The sequence below is a fragment of the Piliocolobus tephrosceles genome, chromosome 14 (genome assembly GCF_002776525.5).
Source record: "Piliocolobus tephrosceles isolate RC106 chromosome 14, ASM277652v3, whole genome shotgun sequence".
Lineage (NCBI taxonomy): Eukaryota > Metazoa > Chordata > Mammalia > Primates > Cercopithecidae > Piliocolobus > Piliocolobus tephrosceles.
Genome location: NC_045447.1, coordinates 109,921,817 through 109,943,135, shown reverse-complemented (window position 1 = coordinate 109,943,135; position 21,319 = coordinate 109,921,817). Strand labels below are relative to the sequence as shown.

At 36.5% G+C, this 21,319-nt stretch overlaps 1 protein-coding gene across 7 annotated transcripts in view; it reads left to right on the top strand.

Moving 5' to 3' along the window:
• ERCC6L2 (ERCC excision repair 6 like 2) overlaps positions 1–21,319 on the top strand; it is a 136,877-nt gene that overhangs the window by 36,402 nt on the left and 79,156 nt on the right. For all 7 annotated transcript variants that reach the window (XM_023185238.3, XM_023185239.3, XM_023185240.2 and 4 more), the window contains exons 7-11: positions 5,361–5,501; positions 6,489–6,602; positions 7,466–7,585; positions 12,274–12,345; positions 12,961–13,106. In XM_023185238.3, the coding sequence (XP_023041006.1) occupies positions 5,361–5,501; positions 6,489–6,602; positions 7,466–7,585; positions 12,274–12,345; positions 12,961–13,106 (593 nt within the window). The remainder of the gene's footprint in view (positions 1–5,360; positions 5,502–6,488; positions 6,603–7,465; positions 7,586–12,273; positions 12,346–12,960; positions 13,107–21,319) is intronic.

The following is a 21,319-nucleotide window of genomic DNA, read 5'->3' as shown; positions in this document are numbered from 1 at the left end:
TGTCTCCTGTGGTGTTTTGTAAATACAGTTTTTTGCCTTTTATTCTGTATGGAAAAAAATTGTTAGGCGCAGAATTTCAGAAACCATTGATTGAGCTCAGTTGTTTTCCTTACTGACTTTATTAACCTGTTAGTTAACAGATTTATTATTAGTATACATTAAACTCATGTCTCATCAAAACTTTTTTTTTTTTTTTGATAGAGAGTCTGGCTCTATCACCCAGGCTGGAGTGCAGTGGCATGATCTCGGCTCACTGCAACCTCCCCCTCCCAAGTTCAAGCAATTCTCCAGCCTCAGCCTCCTGAGTAACTGGGATTACAGACGTGCACCACCACACCTGGCTAATTTTTTTGTATTTTTAGTAGAGACAGGGTTTCATCATGTTGTCTAGGCTGGTTTTGAACTCCTGACCTCAGGTGATCCACCTGCCTCGGTCTCCCAAAGTCCTGGGATTACAGGAGGGAGCCCCTGTGTCTGGCCTCATCAAAACTTTTGATGCAGTTTTTCCCCAGTAAAGAAGGAAGAGCTTCTCTCTCTAATGTGTTTTCTGTTCACACTTTGTCCTTCCTATACTGTGTACTGTCCACCACACAGTGTATTCTTTGGTACCTTAATTCTAGCAGTAGAACCAAAGTGGTTAAGAACTTTGTAAAAAATACATAGGTTTGTTTCTTGAAGAATGCTGTTTGCAGTTACACAACTAACCTAACTTTTAGAATTTGTAGGAAAACTACATTGTTAAATTGTTAAGAAAATATGAGGAGTGGACTTCAAGAGGATTTTTAAAAAATGTTGTAGTCTTCTTTTATAGTGCTTAATCTTGTGTTTCTTCTAGCTTGGGCAATGAAGTAAAGGTTCTATAAATTACTATGGAACTAAACCTAATTAATGTTATCCCAAATAAGGGCAGTCCTATGAAATGCCCTCTAATTTTAGTATATCCTCTTGATTGTTTCTTTAAAAACATAGATTTGAAAGGAAAATATGGCGGGGCGCGGTGGCTCAAGCCTGTAATCCCAGCACTTTGGGAGGCCGAGTCGGGCGGATCACGAGGTCAGGAGATCGAGACCATCCTGGCTAACATGGTGAAACCCCGTCTCTACTAAAAAATACAAAAAACTAGCCGGGCGAGGTGGCGGGCGCCTGTAGTCCCAGCTACTCAGGAGGCTGAGGCAGGAGAATGGCATGAACCCGGGAGATGGAGCTTGCAGTGAGCTGAGATCCGGCCACTGCACTCCAGCCTGGGCGACAAAGCGAGACTCCGTCTCAAAAAAAAGAAAGGAAAATACGATATTGATATGCAAGTCAGGGAAATAGATACATCTGACTTTTGATATTTATCTAAAGCAAATATTGTTATTAAATTGAGATACATCATGAGCTCTCACTTTAAAAAATGTTTTATGCAACTTCGTATATGTGATTTAGCTATCCATCTAGTAGGAGCTCTCACTTTAAAAAATGTTTTATGCGCCGGGCGCGGTGGCTCAAGCCTGTAATCCCAGCACTTTGGGAGGCTGAGACGGGTGGATCACGAGGTCAGGAGATCGAGACCATCCTGGCTAATACGGTGAAACCCCGTCTCTACTAAAAAATACAAAAAAAACTAGCCGGGCGACGAGGCAGGCGCCTGTAGTCCCAGCTACTCGGGAGGCTGAGGCAGGAGAATGGCGTGAACCCGGGAGGCGGAGCTTGCAGTGAGCTGAGATCCGGCCACTGCACTCCAGCCTGGGCGGCAGAGCAAGACTCCGTCTCAAAAAAAAAAAAAAAAAATGTTTTATGCAACTTCGTATATGTGATTTAGCTATCCATCTAGTAGGAACAATACAAAAGTATAAGAAGAGAATTATGCATAGAGATTTAGAGCTTGGACTCTGAAATCAAATACTATTTGATTACAGTATTTGTGACTTGGAGCTTCTCTGCTTAGAGTTTTGTGACTTGGAGCAATTTGTGAGGCCCTGGAATCTGAGTTTCTTCCTCTGTTAAATGGTAGTGATGATAATAGTGCCTGCCTCATGTGGTTGCTCTGAAATGCATGACACATAAGAAATATTAAGTAATTGGTACTATGTTTAATAATAATAAATAGCCCAAGATACCTTCGTGCTTCTGTCGTTGACCACCATCTTCTGTATTCTCTTTTTTTCTTATATGTACTTTTGTATTTAAGGTTGGGGTCAAGGTGTACTAAATATTTTACATAAACATTTTTTTAAAATCTAGCATTGGGAGGGGGCAAGCCAGATGTGTGCTGCCATGCGTCCTTCTTCAGTCTGGTTTGAGTCTTTAAAAAATGAAAGATAGAAATAGCTTCCAAAAGAGTTCTGGTCATCCTGGCTAAAGGAGCAGAGGAAATGGAGACAGTCAGCCCTGGAGACATGAGGAGACAAGCTGAGATTCAGGTCACCATTGCAGGTCTGGCTGGAAAAGACCCAGTACAGTGTAGCCATGATGTTGTTACTTGTCCCGATGTCAGTCTTGAAGATACAAAAAAGAGGGACCAAATGACATGATATTTCTAACAGGACGTAATCTGAGTGCAGTTTATTTGAGTCTGCTGCCTTGAGAGAGATACTGAAGAAACAAGAAATGAGAAGGGCCTCATAGCTACCATCTGTGCAGGTCCTGCAGGTCTGTTGGCTCATGAAATAGGTTTTGGAAGTAAAGTTACAACATACCTACTTGCTAAAGACAAAATGATGAATGGAAGTCATTACAGCTACTCTGAGAATCGTGTGGAAAAGGATGGCCTGAGTTCTACAAGTCGGGGCGCTTAGGACTGCCTTCGTGTCTACTCTTGGGATTGTTGAGGCCTAAGAGCCAAAGAGGTGGTGGCTCAAGTGAAGGCTCCACTTGTTCTTAAAGACTAGAGCAGAAAAATGTGACCATCAGTTGGAGAAATAAGCCGTTCTCATTGTGTTTTTTTAAAAACAGAAAAATGGTAGGTTAATATGCTCAGAAGCCATCATCATTCCTGCTTTTGTGAAGTATAATTGTGAAGTAACAACTACATAGAGATTTCTTAACCTACAAATTGTGTCTTTTTTTTTTTTTTAAGACAGAGTCTCACTCTGTCACCCAGGCTGGAGTGCAGTGGCATGATATTGGCTCACTGCAAGCTCCACCTCCCTGGGTTCAAGCGATTATTCTGCCTCAGCCTCCCAAGTAGCTGGGACTACAGGTGTGCACCACCATGCCCGGTTAATTTTTGTATTTGTAGTAGAGACAGGGTTTCACCATATTGACCAGGCTGATCTTGAACTCCTGACCTCATGATCTGCCCGCCTCCCAAAGTGCTTGGGTTACAGGTGTGAGCCACAAGGACCGGCCTGTGGATATATTTCTGAGCCTGTTTACAGAATAAACAGGGCATTTCAAAAAAAAAAAAAAAAAAACTAGCATTGTTTTGTATAGACATTACTGTATTTGCTTGTATGCACCTTTGCCTATTTATTACCAGTAATCTGTTGTAGTGATATAAGCATATAAATATTTGCAAATATTTATATTTTACAAATATGAAAAATGCTTTGTCCCTGAAGTCAGGAAGTGCCTTGCCAGTAAAGGACTACCTTTTAAAGTTCTGTTGATATTGGATAATCCTTGTGGCCACCCAGAACCCCATGAGTTCAACACCAAAGGCGTCAAAGTGGTCCACTTGCCCCCAAACACAACATGTCTAATTCAGCTTCTAGATGAGAGGGTCGTAAGGACCTTCAAGGCTCATTACACCTGGTCCTCTATGGAAAGGATTGTCAGTGCTATGGAGGAGAACCCTGATAGAACATCATGAGTGTCTGGAAGGATTACACTATTTGAAGATACTATCGTTCTTATAGAAAAAGCCATGAAAGGCATCATTCCTGGAATAGTAAATTCCTGCTGGAGAAAACTGTGTCCAGATGTTGTGCATGACCTGACAGGATTTACGACAGAGCCAATCAAATAAATCATGAGAAGCAAAAAAGGTGAAGGATTTAAAGCGACGGATCTTGGAGAAATTCAAGAGCTAATTGAAAGTAATTCAGGATACCACACCAGAGGAATTAATTGAAGATGACTTGATGCAAATACGTGCTTTCAAACCAGTGCCAGACGATGAGGAAGATGACGTAGAAAAAGCAGTGCCAGAAAACAAACTGACACTAAATAACCTGGCAGAGGGGTTCTGATTATTTGAGACTGCTTTTGACTTCTTTTATGACATGGACCCTTCTATGATATGGGCACTGAAACTAAAGCAAATGGTGGAAGAAGGACTGGCACCGTATAGAAACAATTTTTAGAGCAATGAAAAGCAAAAATGTCAGACAGAAATTACAACATGTTTCTGTAATGTTACACCGAGTGTGCCTGCCTCTCCTGCCTCCCTTGACTTCCTTTTCGCTTCCTTCACCTCTTCGTTTCTGCCATCCATGAGAAAACAAGACCAACCTCTCCTCTTCCTTGTTCTCCTCAGCCTGCTCAATATGAAGCCCTTTATGATGACCTACTTCCACTTAATGAACAGTAAAGATATTTTCGCTTTTTTATGATTTACTTAGTAACATTTTCTTTATAACGTTTTCTTTTTTTCTAGTTTTATTTTAAGAATATAACATATAATAGATATACAAAGTAGTGTTTTTCAACTATTTATGCTGCTGTTAAGGCTTCCGGTCAACAGTAGGCTAGCAGTAGTTATGTTTTTGGGGAGTCAGAAATTATACATGGGCTTTTGACTGTGTGGGGAGTTAGCACCCTAGCACCATCCATGTGCAAGAGTTGACTGTGTAAGGAACATCATTTGTTTGTTCACATTATGATTTCTTTTAATTAAAATAATTCTATGAGGTTTATTTGAAAATGAAATTATATTTTATATTATCCAGGGTGGGGTGGAGAGCAGAGAATATAAGAGAATCGGGAGAAAGCATCATAATGATGTAGAGGGAAAAAGTTAGTTTATAGCAATTTTCACTTTTTTTTTTTTTTTTTTGCAACAGAGTCTTGCTCTGTCGCCCAGGCTGGAGTGCAGTGGCGTGATCTCAGCTCACTGCAACCTCTGCCTCATGGGTTCAAGCGGTTCTCCTGCCTCAGCCTCCCGAGTAGCTGGGATTATAGGCGCGTGGCACCATGCCCAGCTAATTTTTGTACTTTTAGTAGAGCTGGGGTTTCACCATGTTGGCCAGGATGGTCTCTATCTCTTGACCTTGTGATCCACCCTCCTCAGCTTCCCAGAGTGTTGAGATTACAGGCGTGAGCCTCTGCGCTGACCAGTTTTCACTGTTATAATCTGTGAAATCAGATATAGATTATGATTTTTATTATTGCTATAAACAAAATACTAATAACCACCTTGTATTTTATCTTGGCAGATGGTGTATTGTTCTTTGACAGATTTCCAGAAAGCCGTCTATCAAACAGTGTTAGAAACAGAGGATGTGACTTTGATACTTCAATCCTCTGAGCCTTGTACCTGTAGGAGTGGCCGAAAAAGGAGAAATTGTTGTTATAAGGCAAGCATTTCAATATATCTTTATAATCATGCTTTTGATTACATAGTACTCTGTTCTAGTGTGAAAGAAAGTAGCAGATAATAAAATACTTTTTCCTCAGATAGTTCTTTAAAGCTGTGTTTTAAAAAAATAGTTTTCAAAAATATTTTACAATATCAAATAGTAATCACATATAAAATACAATATTCAAATATATTTTCAAAAAGTTAATTTCAGAAAGTAAGCTTCATGTTGATATCCTCCATTTTAGCTTTTTTTGGGAAATATCCTTTCGTTTTGAAATTTCATTTCATTTTCGAGAAGTTTTTCATCCACTGATAGTAAACGAACATACTGTTATATAGCAGGCTTAAAATACTATTCTGATGTTAGATGTAGTGTAAATTTAATAGAAACTGTATATCAAAGAAAGTTTTTTTTTAAGAAACAAAATTTATTTGTGCTTTTTTTAACCTTCTGTCTATATTTCCTGCTGATGTTTTACCTCTGTTTTATTAAATTATCTGTCACATATCTGTGTACGTAGAGGAACCCTAAGTGAATATTTATCTAGTTTGATATTTATTTGGTCTCATTTAATATTTTGCTGTTTTTAACTACTTCCCTTTTTTGTAATAGCCCAGTTTCCTAGGAGCGTTGGAGCGTAAATAAGACGGGGTCCACATAGCACTGCCACTGCACTGTAGGTTTCATTACCTGGCACCTCCTAATGGCAGCATTTCCATCACTGTGTGTCATGAGGATACTTTCTGTAATAAGGATTTTCTCCCTTTACGAAAAATATCATTGTATTATGATTTACCAAAAGTGCGATTCCACATTAGTGATTTGTGGATATTTTGTGCAATAGTTGACCATCATTTTCTTGAAATTCATTGTGCCGAAGTAACCAGATAATAAATACTGTTGTATGTGATGTATCTTATGATGTAAGCAGGTGCATAGCTATGTTGGTCCTTTTTATTTTCTATATTTTTCTGGTTACAGACCAATTCTCATGGTGAAACAGTGAGAACCTTGTATCTCAGTTACCTTACAGTCCTTCAGAAGGTAGCTAACCATGTCGCGCTACTGCAAGCTGCTAGTACTTCCAAACAACAGGTTTGGTTGGCATCTTACATTTCTTTGTAATGCTATTGTAAATATTTTATAAAGTTTTAAAATAGTTACTAATGTTTTTGTGGATGAAATTTAAGAGGAAACTCATTTGCTCATTTTTAAGTGTAGATATCAAGGAGTATGTGCACTTAAGTTTTTAATCAAAGTGAACAAATTTAAGCTTAATTTAAAATAAGAACTATTTTTTATGCCTTTAATAATGTTCATGTCTTTATTTCTCAAAACATTCTTTGGTATAATTACTAAATAACATATTTGATGAGTCAGTTCTATTCCTCTAATAATGTCTGTAATGGTATTTAATCTACTGGGTAAAATGAGGATTTATAATAATTTGTATATTAAATATTAGGGCTGTTTATCGAACTGGCAAAAATTGGTAATTTCAAAGTTTAGGTTTAAACTCAATCATTTACTGTAGTTGTTTCCTTTTATTCTAGAGCACACAAATGAAAAGATGTTTTTGTAATGATTTTATATTTTTTTCTATGTTATAGTTGATGCCATTTAAATGTAATTTTGAAATCTCGTTAGAATTTGATACTGTTCTTTGATAGTACTCTTCACTCTTTTTGGGAGTATTTAGCACCTTGTTTTGGAAATCTTAAAAAATCTTTGAGAAGTAATGATCAAGTTAATAACCACATCATTAAGAATTCAACGCCATATATGCTTAACATATTACTTTAAGAGTTTTTGAATTCTTAGTCTGACTTAGGGAAGCAAAAATCTTCAAAGTAGTATATTCTTTCTAAAAAGAATTTTTTTTTCATAAATTATTTCAATTCATACAGGTTTGAATGTGTTAAGTGGAATTATCTTTTCTTCTGCCTTTTCCCTTCAAGGAAACACTTATCAAAAGGATATGTGATCAGGTATTTTCCAGATTCCCAGATTTTGTGCAGAAAAGCAGAGATGCAGCCTTTGAAACACTTTCTGATCCTAAATACAGTGGAAAAATGAAGGTAAGTGCTCCTCTTTCAGGTTGCATACAGACATGGTACGCAAAATATTTACTCAGTGGTATGACAGAGATACCAACTAATCGGAACAGGTGCTCAGTCATTCAGAAGAGATGGTGGATGTCGACAAGTGGTGCAGTTGTATCAGCATTTACTAGGTCACTGTGAACCCCGAATGCAGATATGTGTACTCAGTAGGTCCTTTGTAGTAGTTGCTTCAAATATACTTCAAATTTTCCTTATTGATATATTGGACGTATGCCCTCTTAAAATGCGTGTATTGTTATCATGTAGATAATAGCTTGTCTTCATATGTTTAAGGAAATCACCTGCCAGAAATATAAAAGCTAATGCAAAACAGGGGTGAGGACAGACATTAGCTTGGAATTAGAGAAAGGAATTTCTCGAAGAGTTCAAGATGGGCAAGGTCTGTATGTCTAGAATTTTCTGCATGTTGTTTTTATTTGCAGACCTAGATTGTAAAGTTGCAAATAGTCATTTGTCATACATAGGAAAACTGACCTGTAGCTGTGCTGCTCTTGGTAATGTGTTACCGAGGGAGGGATGGGAAAAGTGAGGCTAAGTTCTCCAATCTTGACCCAGGCCTTGGGCATTGCCTGTGGCAGCAGCATGAAATGCTGACAGCTTCCTGCCTCCTTGCAACAACATAGTTTGTTTAACCCCTTAATAACCATCAATAATCTTTATTTGTAGATTCACAGATTTTTACAGAACAAAACTCAACTTTGTTATAGTTTTTAAAAGGTAAATTCTTTCTTTTGACATAAGAGGAATAGAAAGGAAGTAATTCAAAGTAGTTTTTGTTTTTTTAATTGTAAAAATACTTTTAGCAATTAATCGAGATAAGTTCATCGTGGTTTAGTTTGCTTGGGACCTCTAAAATCAATGAAATAAAGTAGAAGGTAGGAGTATACATATGTACATAAAGACCATTGCATTAAAAACTTTTTAAAAAATGAATGTTTTTATTAATGAGGATATCATGTGATTTATTATCACAACAAATAATTCAAATCTAATGATATTTCCTAAGGTAGCAAATCTATTTTTGTCATCCATCTCTTTGACTTTAATTATTTTTAAATTAAAATATATAAAAAGTCCAGTTTAGAACTGAGCACTTACTATCCCACAGTTTAAGCCAATAGGATGTTTCCAGAAATTATGGCCTCCTCTGAAAACTGCATTAGCCATTATTGCTGCTCATTTAAATTTTATTCCCTGTGACTCTTCACTAAAAAGTTACCAGTCTGGAAATTAAAGTTTTACAACTCTGCATTTTATATTTTTTATGTATTCATTAAATATATACTTGTAAAATACACTTTTAAAGTTAATCTCCCTAGGAATAATAGTGTCTGATTAAGAGAATGATTAGATTTAATTTTATTTTAATTTTTAAGAGGGAAAAGGCAAGCATAAATTGTTGCCGGAGACTGGGTAGTATTTTTACACGTGAATGATGTGGGTAATTTACTTGCTTTGTGAGCGAGCATTCACCAAACAGATGGATAGTAATAAGCTAGGGATGTATTTTTAGCACTGTGTTAAATCATTTGACTAACAGCGTCATCTGCTCATATATTGATTTGGTAATGTAAAACTTACAGGCTGATCATAGAATCATTGCCTATTGGTTTAAGAACTCCAAAATGTGAGTTGCATATACCTTTTGATTTCAGGTGATAAAAGATCTTTGTTTGGCTTGGCTTGTCATAGGTCAGCCTGCAGGTGCAAGGACTCTGAACAGAATGCCTGCTATAATCTTCATAGCCTCAAAGCTACACTCATGACCCCAGCTGTTTCTCTTGAGTGTCAGAGTTTTGACCTCAGCTGTCATTCAAGGGGTTAGTCACAAGTTGCAATCATTCACCTGATGAAAATCTTCACTTTTCTTTCTCTTGAGAAATGCTGCAGAGCCACTTACTGTGGAGGGTGGGAATAAAGACTAGGAATCCAGCTTGGTGCTGCTGAAGTCACACAAGGGTCATGTTCATCTTTCTAGGCCTGACTGGCCAAGTTGAGGAAAGTGAAGATCCAAGATTCCTTGCTGTTAACACCCCCAAATATATGATTCTTTTATAGGTGGATTGTCCTGTTCTGTGGAGGACAGCTGAGTGATAAAACATTGGGTCTATATTGTTAAGACTCCAGCATCTATTGATGACATTGTCATTGTGGAAATTTCTGGGATCTTAATTTATAGTTGTTCATTTAGTTAGTCTCTTTAAACTAGCCTAATTAAGACCTCAAGTCTAAAAACATTTACTTTTCCTCTGACTTGGTTTTACTTTAAAATATTTGAAAACACTTAAAGTTGCAATAGTTATGATACCACCCCAAACAATAAGAATGGGTTTCTATACAATATATCCTTGATTTAAAATGTTAATATCTTAAGGAGAATGAAAAACCATAGACTAGGAGAAAATATTTAACAGAACAATAAAGGACTGGTTTACAAATATACAAATAACTCTTAAAGCTCAGCAATAGGAAAGCAAACAATCCAGTTTAAAAATGAGCAAAGGATCTGAACAGATACTTCCCCAGAGAAGGTAACAGAGATGGCATATAAGCATATGAAAAGATGGTCAACAATGTATGTCATTAAAGAATTGCACATTAAAACAGCAATGAGATACCACTAGATACCTATTAGAACGGCCAAAATCCAGAATGTTGTCACGCCCAAATGCTGGTGAGGATGTGGAGTAACGAGAATTCCCATCTGCTGCTGGTGGGAACGCCAAAATGGTACAGTCACTTTGGAAGACAGTTCAGTGGTTTCTCACAAAACTCTTAACTAAAAAATATTACCTTAAATACTCTTACCATATGATCCAGCAGTTATGCCCGTTGGTATTTACCCAAATGAGTTCAAATGAATTTATTGAGTTTTAATGAGTTAAAAACTTATATTGAGACAAGAACCTCACATGAGTTTATTCATAATTGCCAAAGCTTGGAAGCAACTAAGATGTCCTTCAGTAGGTGAATGGATTTAAAAAGCTGTGGTATAGCCATACTGTGGAGTACTATTTAGCAATAAAAAGAAATGAGCTATCAAGCTACCAAAATACATGGAAGAACCTTAAATGCGTATTGCTGAGTGAAAGAAACCAGTCTGATAGGCTACGTACTGTATAATTCCAACTATATAGTACTATGAAAAGGCAAAATTATGGAGACAGTAAAAAGATCAGTGGTTGCCATGGGTTCTGGGGCAGGAAAGGATGAGTAGGTGAAGCACAGGGAATTTTTAGGGCCATGAAACAATTCTGTATGATACTGTAATGGCAGATACGTCTCATTATATATTTGTCAAAACCCATAGAACTATGTAACCCAATGAATAAACCCTAATGTAAATTGTGGACTTTAGCTAATAATAATGTATCAATATTCACTCATCAGTTGTTACAAATATATCACACCAATACTAATAATACTTGATGTTATATTTTCTAATAATATTATTAATACAGATATTAATAAGAGAAAGTGTGGAGGAGATTGGGAGTAGGGAAAGAGGAGCTTTGTGCATTTTCTACTCAGTTCTGTAAAAGAAAAAATATTATCTACCAATTTAAAAAGTTAGTCTTATGTGAAACTCAAATTACATACTTCATATGGAATCAGTTGTTTTATTAAAAAATAAAACTAAATGCAAATAAAACTTCATACGTTCTCCAAATATTAAAGTAATGTTTACCTGATCTATAACATTTTTATTTATCATTTGATTGGTTATCTGAGTAGAAGTTTTTTTTAACTCCATAGCTTTTTTTGAGGGTCTGGGGGGAGGTAGAGGTCAAAGTTAGCACAATAGCTTCTCTTGATTAATTATATTGAGTATTTTTTTTAATTTAAAAGTTTAAATGTTTATCATTAAATAAATTGTTTTAGTGTTTGTTTCATCTTTCAGAAAAATTTTCGACTTTGTATAGAAAATTTCTTTTTCCCATCTGTGGATTGCTTTTGCACATTGTTCTGGAGTTGTCATTGCCAGATGTGGAAATAATAATAACAGTGTGACTGTTATACACAAGGCTTTGGACTGTTTGCTTCCTCCTTAAAAGCACTGTGTGTGGGGGCAGATTACTGGCATTTTGAGGTCAAAATCAAATCTGGAAGTCAGAGCTTACTGTAAATAGAGAAACAAAGGGGAGAAAATGAGAAGAGGTGTATATCTGACTGATTATTCTAAGAAAATAAATATCAAGACTTTTAGAACCTAGATGTAATTGAACACATTTCATTACATCCATCTAGGGACAATTTAAATACTTCCTAAAAGGAATGCTGCTCTATAATTTAGTTTCTTAACATATTGTAGGTATAAAGAAAGTGTATTTTGGAAATTAAATTAATCCATTTAAATGCATCCCATAATCTAAAATGCTTCCTTTTTATTAAAACCAGACGAGATGAAGTAAAAGTCTTTGGGAACTTTACCTCCTTGTTGACAATATGGTGATGAATAACATTTGATGTAATAGCTAATACTTTATTTCTCTAAGTTGGAAAAAATGAAAGGAATTAGAAAAGATGATTGAGGTTAGTATTGTATGAAAGTAATTGTAAAGAAATTCTCAAGTGATGTTTATATGTATAAAGTGTACTTTTAGTTGGAGCTGGTTCACTGGTTTTCTGTGGTTCATTTCCAGGTCCTTCAGCAGCTTTTAAATCATTGCAGGAAAAACAGAGATAAAGTTCTTCTCTTTTCTTTTTCCACCAAGGTGAGTTTCATCTAAAGTATATCCTTGATTGGCCAGCCCTAACTTTTGAGGCATAAAGAATAAAACATGTGCCTACATGACACCTTATAGCCACATTTTCTCTTATCTACACAGTAGGAAATAGTGAGGCAAGCAACTTGAAGTTTTTAAACAGACACTAAAATTTCAGTTGTTTTAGGGTTGCCAAAATATCAAACTCAAAGATAGATTTTTATTTTCTGTTGATGTTCTTAATAATTACAGTGTTCTTTAAGACATTTCAGACATTTTAGAACTTAGAAAATAGCACACATATATTTACGTAAATGATTTGACCAGTAATATTGTTTGTTTCTTAAAAATGAAAAGATTTACATGTACCCCAGAGCTTAAAGTATAAAAAAAAATGAAAAGATTGATTTTTAAAACAAGTTCTGAATGTTAAAGCCGTAATGTTGCAGGATAATGGGAATAAATATATGGGTCAGAAGTGAGAAAAATATTTATTGCTCTTGGAATTATAAGAAAGAAATTACAAACACCAATAATCAATACTTAACAAGTCTCAACTTTGTAATGGTCTGAAACTTACTTAACCAAGATTCGTGTTTGCCCATCTTCATACCTCTCCTTTAGTTGCTTGACGTGCTACAGCAGTACTGTATGGCGTCTGGGCTTGATTACCGACGACTTGATGGAAGTACAAAATCAGAGGAAAGACTCAAGATTGTAAAAGAGTTCAACAGTACACAAGATGTTAACATTTGCCTTGTCTCTACAATGTAAGAAAATTAAATTCAATAACTTGATTTTTATCCAATTACTTTTGAGATTTAGGGTAATTTTTAAAACTGTTACTGGATTAATTTTTAATGGCTATGCTTATTTAGCAGCAGCAAAAATACTGTTATGACTGAAATTTCAATATCTTAAGTTTCAGCTAAGCTTTTCTCTCATTTCCTTTATCAACATTGAATTCCCCTGAGAAGTGTGGGTTTATAAAGGTAAAAATTTAAAAATTGGTATTTCCTCCTATGAATTTTCTATGGTAATGTTTTGACCCAAGTCTCCTGGTGAGAATAATCAGACTTCTTATTAACTGGATAACTGAGACTCACTGTAGCAGCAGTTTTCCAACCGTGTCAGGGAGCCCTTGAGAGCCCACTGGGGCTAGGGGCTCGCATTTCCCTCCTCTGCCTCTACCTCATCTCAACTGGAGCAGCTCTGCAGTTAGAGATCTTATGAAAGGTAAATTGGTTCTAACCTCTAGGTATGAATATCTCTTTAAGACCTTTTAGAGACTGTACACACTTCTGAAAAGATTTAAATCAACATAAACACCTAAGTAAGATTAATCCCACTTTAGGAAGGAACAGATCAATAACTTTTGACATCCTGTGTAATAAGAATTTTATAGATTCACTCCCACTGTCTTTCAGAATTTCAGTGGACTTTAAAAATAAACATGTAAAATGTGCAAAGTAAAAATTAAATCAAAATAGAAATTAACTTAAAATGAGGAACAATAAAATATGTTTATGAATGAGCTAACATTGTTGAGCACTTTAATTATTCTTGAATTCCCACCACTAAGGCAAATGGGGAAAACCTTTGGATTCCCATTTTCCTGTAAATGAATGCAAGAGGTAATTTTTTGCATGCGTCCTTACATACAGAGCACTAAATGACATAGATTACTGTGTTCAGTTAAATTTCGTAAAACACATAAGCGTTCTAACTTTAACGTGTTTCCAGTTGATCGATGCACTAGACAGCAGTTCCAATAATAGACTCTATAATGACAAGCAGTAGTCCCTCATCCCTCTTCTGCTCACTTCCAGCTCATTTGCTGAGATCCTCCGTAAAGCTCTTAATTATCCCTTCACCTCCGTCAGAAATTGCTATTTAACCTGTCCATTGAATTTTTGCTGTAACCGTACTTTAAAACACGTCTTTTTGGACGGCATTTTTGCTCTGTCTGTTCACTCCTGTCCTTGGGGAGCTGATCCTTCTCTTTGTTGTTTCCTCTGGCGCTTGCTTATGGGGGACGGCTTCTTCGTGTTTGGTCACTTTTGTCTTTTGCGCATATCTTCAGTGGGATTTTTTCTTCGGGAAATCCTCTGGAGACTGGTTGTAGGAGTTTCCACTTGTGTGGTTTTGCTTTGGCTTCTGCTGGGCATCCTGACAAGACGAGGGAAAAAGTTGTGGATTCCTGTTTTTCTGTGACAATTTGAATAATTTATTGCATAAGTCATTACATAAGGAACCTTGCATAATATAACAAATACGTTCTTCAGCTGTGTTTTGCAAAAGACACATAAGCTCAGTTTTTGTTTTGTTTCCATCATTTCGCAAGGGTTTATATCTGATATCTGTTGTAACACAAGTGTTTTCACATTAGTTTAGCCATTATCTTGCCAGAGTACAAAGTCTTCATTATGTTTTAGTTTATCAGCTTTACATAACTTGGAACTTCTCTTAAGCAAGAGTATTAGGCTACTTTCACTACTCTGTCCCCCTTTTTTCTCACAATGTTTGCTATTTTAAAATTATTATTTGTCTATAAACTACTTTTGTAACTTTCAATCTTTGCACTTCTGCATTAGATCCATTGAATTTCCTCTTAGATCTTTTTTCTGGATTCTGTGTCTTCTTTCTTGGTTTGCTGCCATATTTTACTGGAAAATGATTCAAGTTTTGATGTTCGGTCTGTTAACTTTATACATGCCTTCTAAGTCTTTGTAATGTGTGGTATTAGCGCTAGCACACACCTACCCACCCTTCCACTTTTGTCACCTGTGTATGTATTATCTGTTAACTGTTTTAACTTTTACATTGTCAAGGGTATTAATGTTTTCAGTAACTCCTGTACCAACAAACAGTTATTGTCCATAGGTTGGCTCTAAAATTTGGAGGCAAAAAACAGCATTTACATTACTGTGTTTTAATAAACTGAGCATCTTTAATGCAGGGGAAAGTAGTGCTATAAAGATAATTTATCTGAATGTGCATGACCTGTTGGTCAATTCAAGATTAGTCTTAACATCAACCTCATATGACTTCTCTTTCCTAAGATTTCATTCGTGTTTTATGTTTGCACTGTTCAGTTCACTTCAAATTTCAATCATGACTTTTTCAGTCTTTCCCCCCCCCAGTCTGTTTTTGCCCTTTGTAATAATCCTCAGTGTTACTAATTCACATTCACACATTCTTTTCCGTTGAGTCCTCTGTATCCTGAACCTGCCTCCTGAAACCTTTATTCCTTGGTTTCAGTCTGTCCCAGTTGTTTTCTAGGCCTGATAAAGAACTGTCATGTTAGAGCTTGCTTTCACTGCTCTTCTGCATTGGATCTTTTTCCTGGGTTCCATGCTGTTTTTATTCTTGACTTGCCCCTTTGTTTTCCTAGGAAATATCCTCCGGTAACTTTTTAAGCCAGAATATAGAGGAATTAAATTTTATGCATCTGTAAATATAGAAAATGTATTTTATTGCTCTCTCACTTAATTGATACTTTGTTGGACTATATAATTCTGAATCAAAAATCATTTCCTCTTAGATCTTCGAAGGGCTTGCAGCATTGTTTTCTGATAGGTGGTATGGCTAAATGGATGTTCAGTGCCAATCTGATTTTGCTTCCTTTTTGGGAACGCGTAAGTGTTTTTCTTCATCTACGGTATTCTAAAGTTTCATGGTGATATTTGAGTCTTAGTGTGGATCTTCGTTCATTTTTTATGCCGGGTACAGTAGGCTTGTGTTCTGAAGGCTTACTTTTTTTTTTTTCAACTCTGAAAAATGCTTTTTTATATTTCTTTAACAATGACTTTTTTTCCTTCCTTTTTCTCTGCTCCCTTCCTCTTGCATGCCAGGTCATCAGACTTTCAAGCTTTCAAACTATATTGGTTCTTTAAATCTCTGAACTTTTCTATCAGATTTTGTCTTTTTGCTCTGTATTCTGAGAAATGTCAGTTTTTGATCTTACTTTGTTTGAAATGATCACTTTTTTTTTTAAGACGGAATCTCACTGTGTGGCCCAGGCTGTAGCACAGTGGTGTGATCTCGGCTCACTGCAACCTCCGCCTCCCGGATTTCAAGCAATTCTCCTGCCCCAGCCTCTTGAGCAGCTGGGACTACAGGCCCGTGCCACCACACCCAGCTAATTTTGTGTTTTTAGTAGAGACAGGATTTGACCATATTGTCCAGGCTGGTCTTGAACTCCTGACCTTGAGATCTACCTGCCTCGCCCTCCCAAAGTGCTGAGATTACAGGTGTGAGCCACCAAGCCCAGCCATCACATTTTTAATCTAAAGTTTTTCTTGCTTTCTGACCTCTTTTGTTTTTGGAGTTACCTTTTGTTTAAAACATCAGTGTGTTAAATTCAAACATCAATGTAGTCATTTGATTCAGTTTATTTAAAGAATGATCATCTGGCATTTTTCCTGGGGTTTGTTTTTTTTGGTTTTGGAGAATCAGTGAATTTATTAATAAGTTTGAAGAAGATTGGAGGTTTTAAGATATGAAGCCGCCCTATCCATAAACATGGTATCTCTTTATATTTATTTAGGTTTTCTTAGAAGCATTGTTCAAATGGATACTTTGTTTGACCTTTAATAATACTTAATACATAATAATAAAACTTACTTCGTCAGACATGTTTGTAGAACATTAAGATGTAGTTAAGGTGTACTTTCTGATACACTTATTCGATACAAGAAGAGCATGTGGCAGACCTAAGGAATAAACAGCCTGCATACTCATTAGGTGACTCAAATACCAGTCCTCAGTTTGAAAAGAGCAATATTCAATTTTTTTTTTTTACTTAACAAGTAACCTATTGCTGTTAACCATGTAAGAACACAGTGACAAGTTTTAAAGTTTAGGTTTGTGAATTGTATTATCATCAAACGGAGAATTATCTCATCTGCAGAGAGAGAGTCTAGGGCTTTTCTCTTCTTCTTTAACGGGAGCTTTGCTTCTTCAGCAAGGACTGAAGTTATAACTTCAGAATATCTTGGAAGATTGCTACCTCGACTAGTAGAGATCTTACCTGTGGCTCCTATGGCATCTGAGATGGCATCATACATGGTTATGCCTGACCTTGCCATCAAGAAGGTAGCTGGAATAGTTGATTATATTTATTCGAAATATAAACCTTTAACTTCTTTTCTGCTTTTCTGGTGTCTAAATTCCACCCAGTCCCCTAACTTACCCATTTTTTTTTTTAATCCTTTCTAATACTTTCTCCCTATCCCACCTCACTCTTTTCTTAGAGTTCAAGTCTCTGTGACATCTTCATGGTATGTCTAATAAGCCGTTTTCCAAAGGAGAGAATTCAGTTTCTACTGAACACTGAACTTCAAATCAGGACATTTGGGTTTGAATCGAGACACTTGCTACTTAGGAGACCTTGAACAAATTAATTTTTCTGTTTGTCAATTTCCTCGCCTGAAAAATCAAGATATTTTGCTTATAGGAGTCTTTAGAACAGGCCAGGTGCAGTGGCTCATGCCTGTAATCCCAGCACTTTGGGAAAGCCAAAATGGGTGGATCACCTGAGGTCAGGAGTTTAAGACCTGCCTGGCCAACATGGTGAAACCCCGTCTCTACTAAAAATACAAAATTAGCCAGGTGCGGTGGCTCATGCCTGTAATCCCAGCTACTCAGGAGGCTGAGACGGGAGAATCGTTTGAACCCAGGAGGTGGAGGCCACAGTAAGCTGAGATGGCGCCACTACACTCCAGCCTGGGCAAGACAGAGCAAGACTCCATCTCAAAAAAAAAAAGAAGTCTTGAGAACAAGAGAACTAGCATATATGAAAATACCTTGCATAGTTCCTGATATATAGTAGATGCTCAATAAAGGTTAATTTATTTGCATTTTTGATAGAAATTGTAGGAGAAAAGATTATCATCATTTTTCTTTCCCTGGATGATTAGCATCCAGTGTAATGCATTATCTAAGTATGAGTTGTTTTGTGATACAGTGTGGGCAGCTGATGAGGGAAAATGACAATGTGAAGCCTCACAGAAAAGCCTGAAAGACAGCTGGGCTTAGGAAAACACTTGAGGAAGAGAAAGAAAATCGTTGTGTTCTTGGATTTTGGTTTTGCCTTCTCTCTGTAAAAATGTAAAAATTTATCATTGTTGTCTTACAGGGTATTAAATATAGGATATGTAGGTCAGATAGTTTAAAACATGGAAAGATCACAATTGTTGTTATTTAAAGTTATATAGGCAGCTGGAATCTTCAACTCAGTATATAAACATTATAAACATTCAGTTTTGCCAAAAGTTTCCTTTAGAAATTTTATTCCAAAAGAAATGAGTAGTATGCTGATAGAAAAATGAATCTAGCAAAACCAGTACGTAATTTTTATACTAATAATAAAAACTACCAAAAAATATATCTTTAGTGACTTCTCTTCACTGTTACCTTAACCACAGGTCAAGTTAAATGAAGACAAAACATTTGGCTTCCATTTAAGTGGCAGAAAGACTCTGTAGCATGAATACTAGGCACACCTTCATTCTTGGTTTTGACTTTCAGAATCATACGCTAGTTGACTACAAACAGCTTTCTGAGCAAACCATGTCATTTGAACTACAATGCTTTCTTCATACTTACTAACTTGTAAAGATTAAGTTAAGGTTTTGGGGTACTGTACTGCAAAAGTAAAATTTTCCAGATGATATTAAGTGCCTCTAGGTAGTTTAACACCAGGAATCATGAGCTTTGAGAGGATCTGGAGAAGCGTCATTTTCTGTCTCTCATAACATTATTCCAAAACACTGTCAACTCTCCCAGAAAAATGAGGACATTTCTTTTGTTATGCACCCCAAGAGAAAGAGATTCTAAACCACTCTTTTCAAATAAATAATGAGAATCATATTATATGCCAGTTATTAAAATCTGCCTTTACTGCTTTATTTTGTCTCAGTCTCACACCTTTTTTTTCAACTATTAATATCGTCATGGGCCCTTAATGTGCAGCAAGAAAAAGATGAGAATTTCTGCCTCTGAAGAGCAGTGTCGGGCGGCGCATGCTCTACGGAGTCAGGTGTGAAGATCGTAGGCATTTAAGAAACCAATAGATCAGAAAGTCCCATGGAAGGATGGTGATATTTTAACTGTTCTTTGGAGATACTATTTTATTAAAAAGAAAAGGAAAAGCAGGTTTTGGCAAAGGGCATTTTAGGCAGAGAGAATAGCATAGGTACCAAAATGACTAGAGAACTTATGTGGTTAGTGCTTAGGATTTGTGGAGGCAACAGCTTGGGTGTATGACTCTATAGGAGGACTCGTGGGTTATTTTAACGAAGCTCAGTTTAACAAAGAGAGTGTGAGTATCCGCTCTGTGACAGGGCCTGTCAGAGGGTGACAGGTCTCTCAAAGTTTATAACTCAAAAAGTAGAGGGGTGCAGGAGTTGTTCAGAAACATGTAAAAGGATAGTTCAGTACAGTATGGCGAATGCAGGGTAGGAGGAGGCACAGAGGAGAGAGATTTAGTTCAGGCTTTGTTAGTGACACTTGAAGGACAAGGAGAAGTTAGCCAGGTAAATAAGACAGCAGAGAAAATTGTATGAAGGTAATTTGAAGTGTTTTGGTCATTTGTGGGATAGGTATCAAGAATGACTGGTGTGATACCAGCTGCAGAGATGGTAGGCCTGGTCACTGAGGCCTATTGGTCTCTGATAAATAGGAATTAATGGGTTTTAAACTACAAACAGCTTTCTAAGCAAACCCTGTAATTTGAACTACAATGCTTTCATACTTATTAACTTGTAGGGATTAAGTTAAGGATTTGGGGGACTATACTGCAAAAGTAAAATTTTCCAGTTGAGTGGTACATTTAGTTCTGTATATTCTGTGCTTAAAATAATTTTTATGTAATGTGAGAATGGGCATGGATGTAAGGTCTGAAGTAAGGGAGGACAATTAGAAAGCCAATGAAGTAATACATGCAAGTGCAATCTAATAGCTCTAAAAAGGGCAGTGGTGACAGCAATGGAGAAGGGACTCGAGAAAAACATTTCTGAGCTAAATGTGACAGGACTTGATATGGCTAGCTTTTAGTGGGAAAGGGAAGTAGTGATGGAGAAGAAAATGTCTATAATGATACTTAGCATGGCTTTTGACTTTGATGAGTGAGTATATGGGTGATATCACCAGCCCAAAGAGGAAATATATGGAGAAAAAGAACTCTGGGCCCAGGAAGTATTAGATGTAGCTCATTATAAAATGAGCGTTGATGTTATTTCATCTTGTTCTCTTCCTTTTGGAGAGAGAACGTGTGGCATCCTGTTGCAGTGTAACTCTTGGCGCGCTCTGTATTCACTGTGACAAGCCTGAAGTATATGCAGTAGCACCCTGACTGCCTGCATTGTGATCAACATGTGGTGTGGAGAGAATCTGTACTTAAGAATCCATTCTGTGTTAAGGCTATCTGGATGTTATTGTCAGCCATATTTTTAAATTAAACTTTTTATTCTGAGATATTTCTAGATTCACAAGTAGTTTTGGGAAATAATACAGAGTGATCCCAGGCCCTCTTTACCCAGTTCTCCCAATGTAATATCTTGTAAAACGGTAGTACATTATCACAACCAGGATACTGACGTTGATACAGTGAAGAGCATAAGATTTCCATCACAAGAATCCCTCATGCTGTCCTTTTATAGCCACATCTACTTTCCTCTCTCCCCTTTCTCCCTGAGCCCTAGAAACCACTAATCTGTTCTCCATTTCTGTAATTTAGAATAACATAAGAACGTTATGTAAAGGGAGTCATAAAGTATGTAACCTTTTGGGATTGGCTTTTTTCACTCAGCATACTTCCCTGTAAATTCATCCAGTTGTTATATGTATCAGTGGTTCTTTTCTTTTTATTGCTCTTAGTATTCATGATATGGATACCAGTTTGTTTAAACATTCACCTGTTGAAGGGCATCTGGGTTGTTTCCAGTTTTCAGCTATTACAGATAAAGCTATTAACATTTGT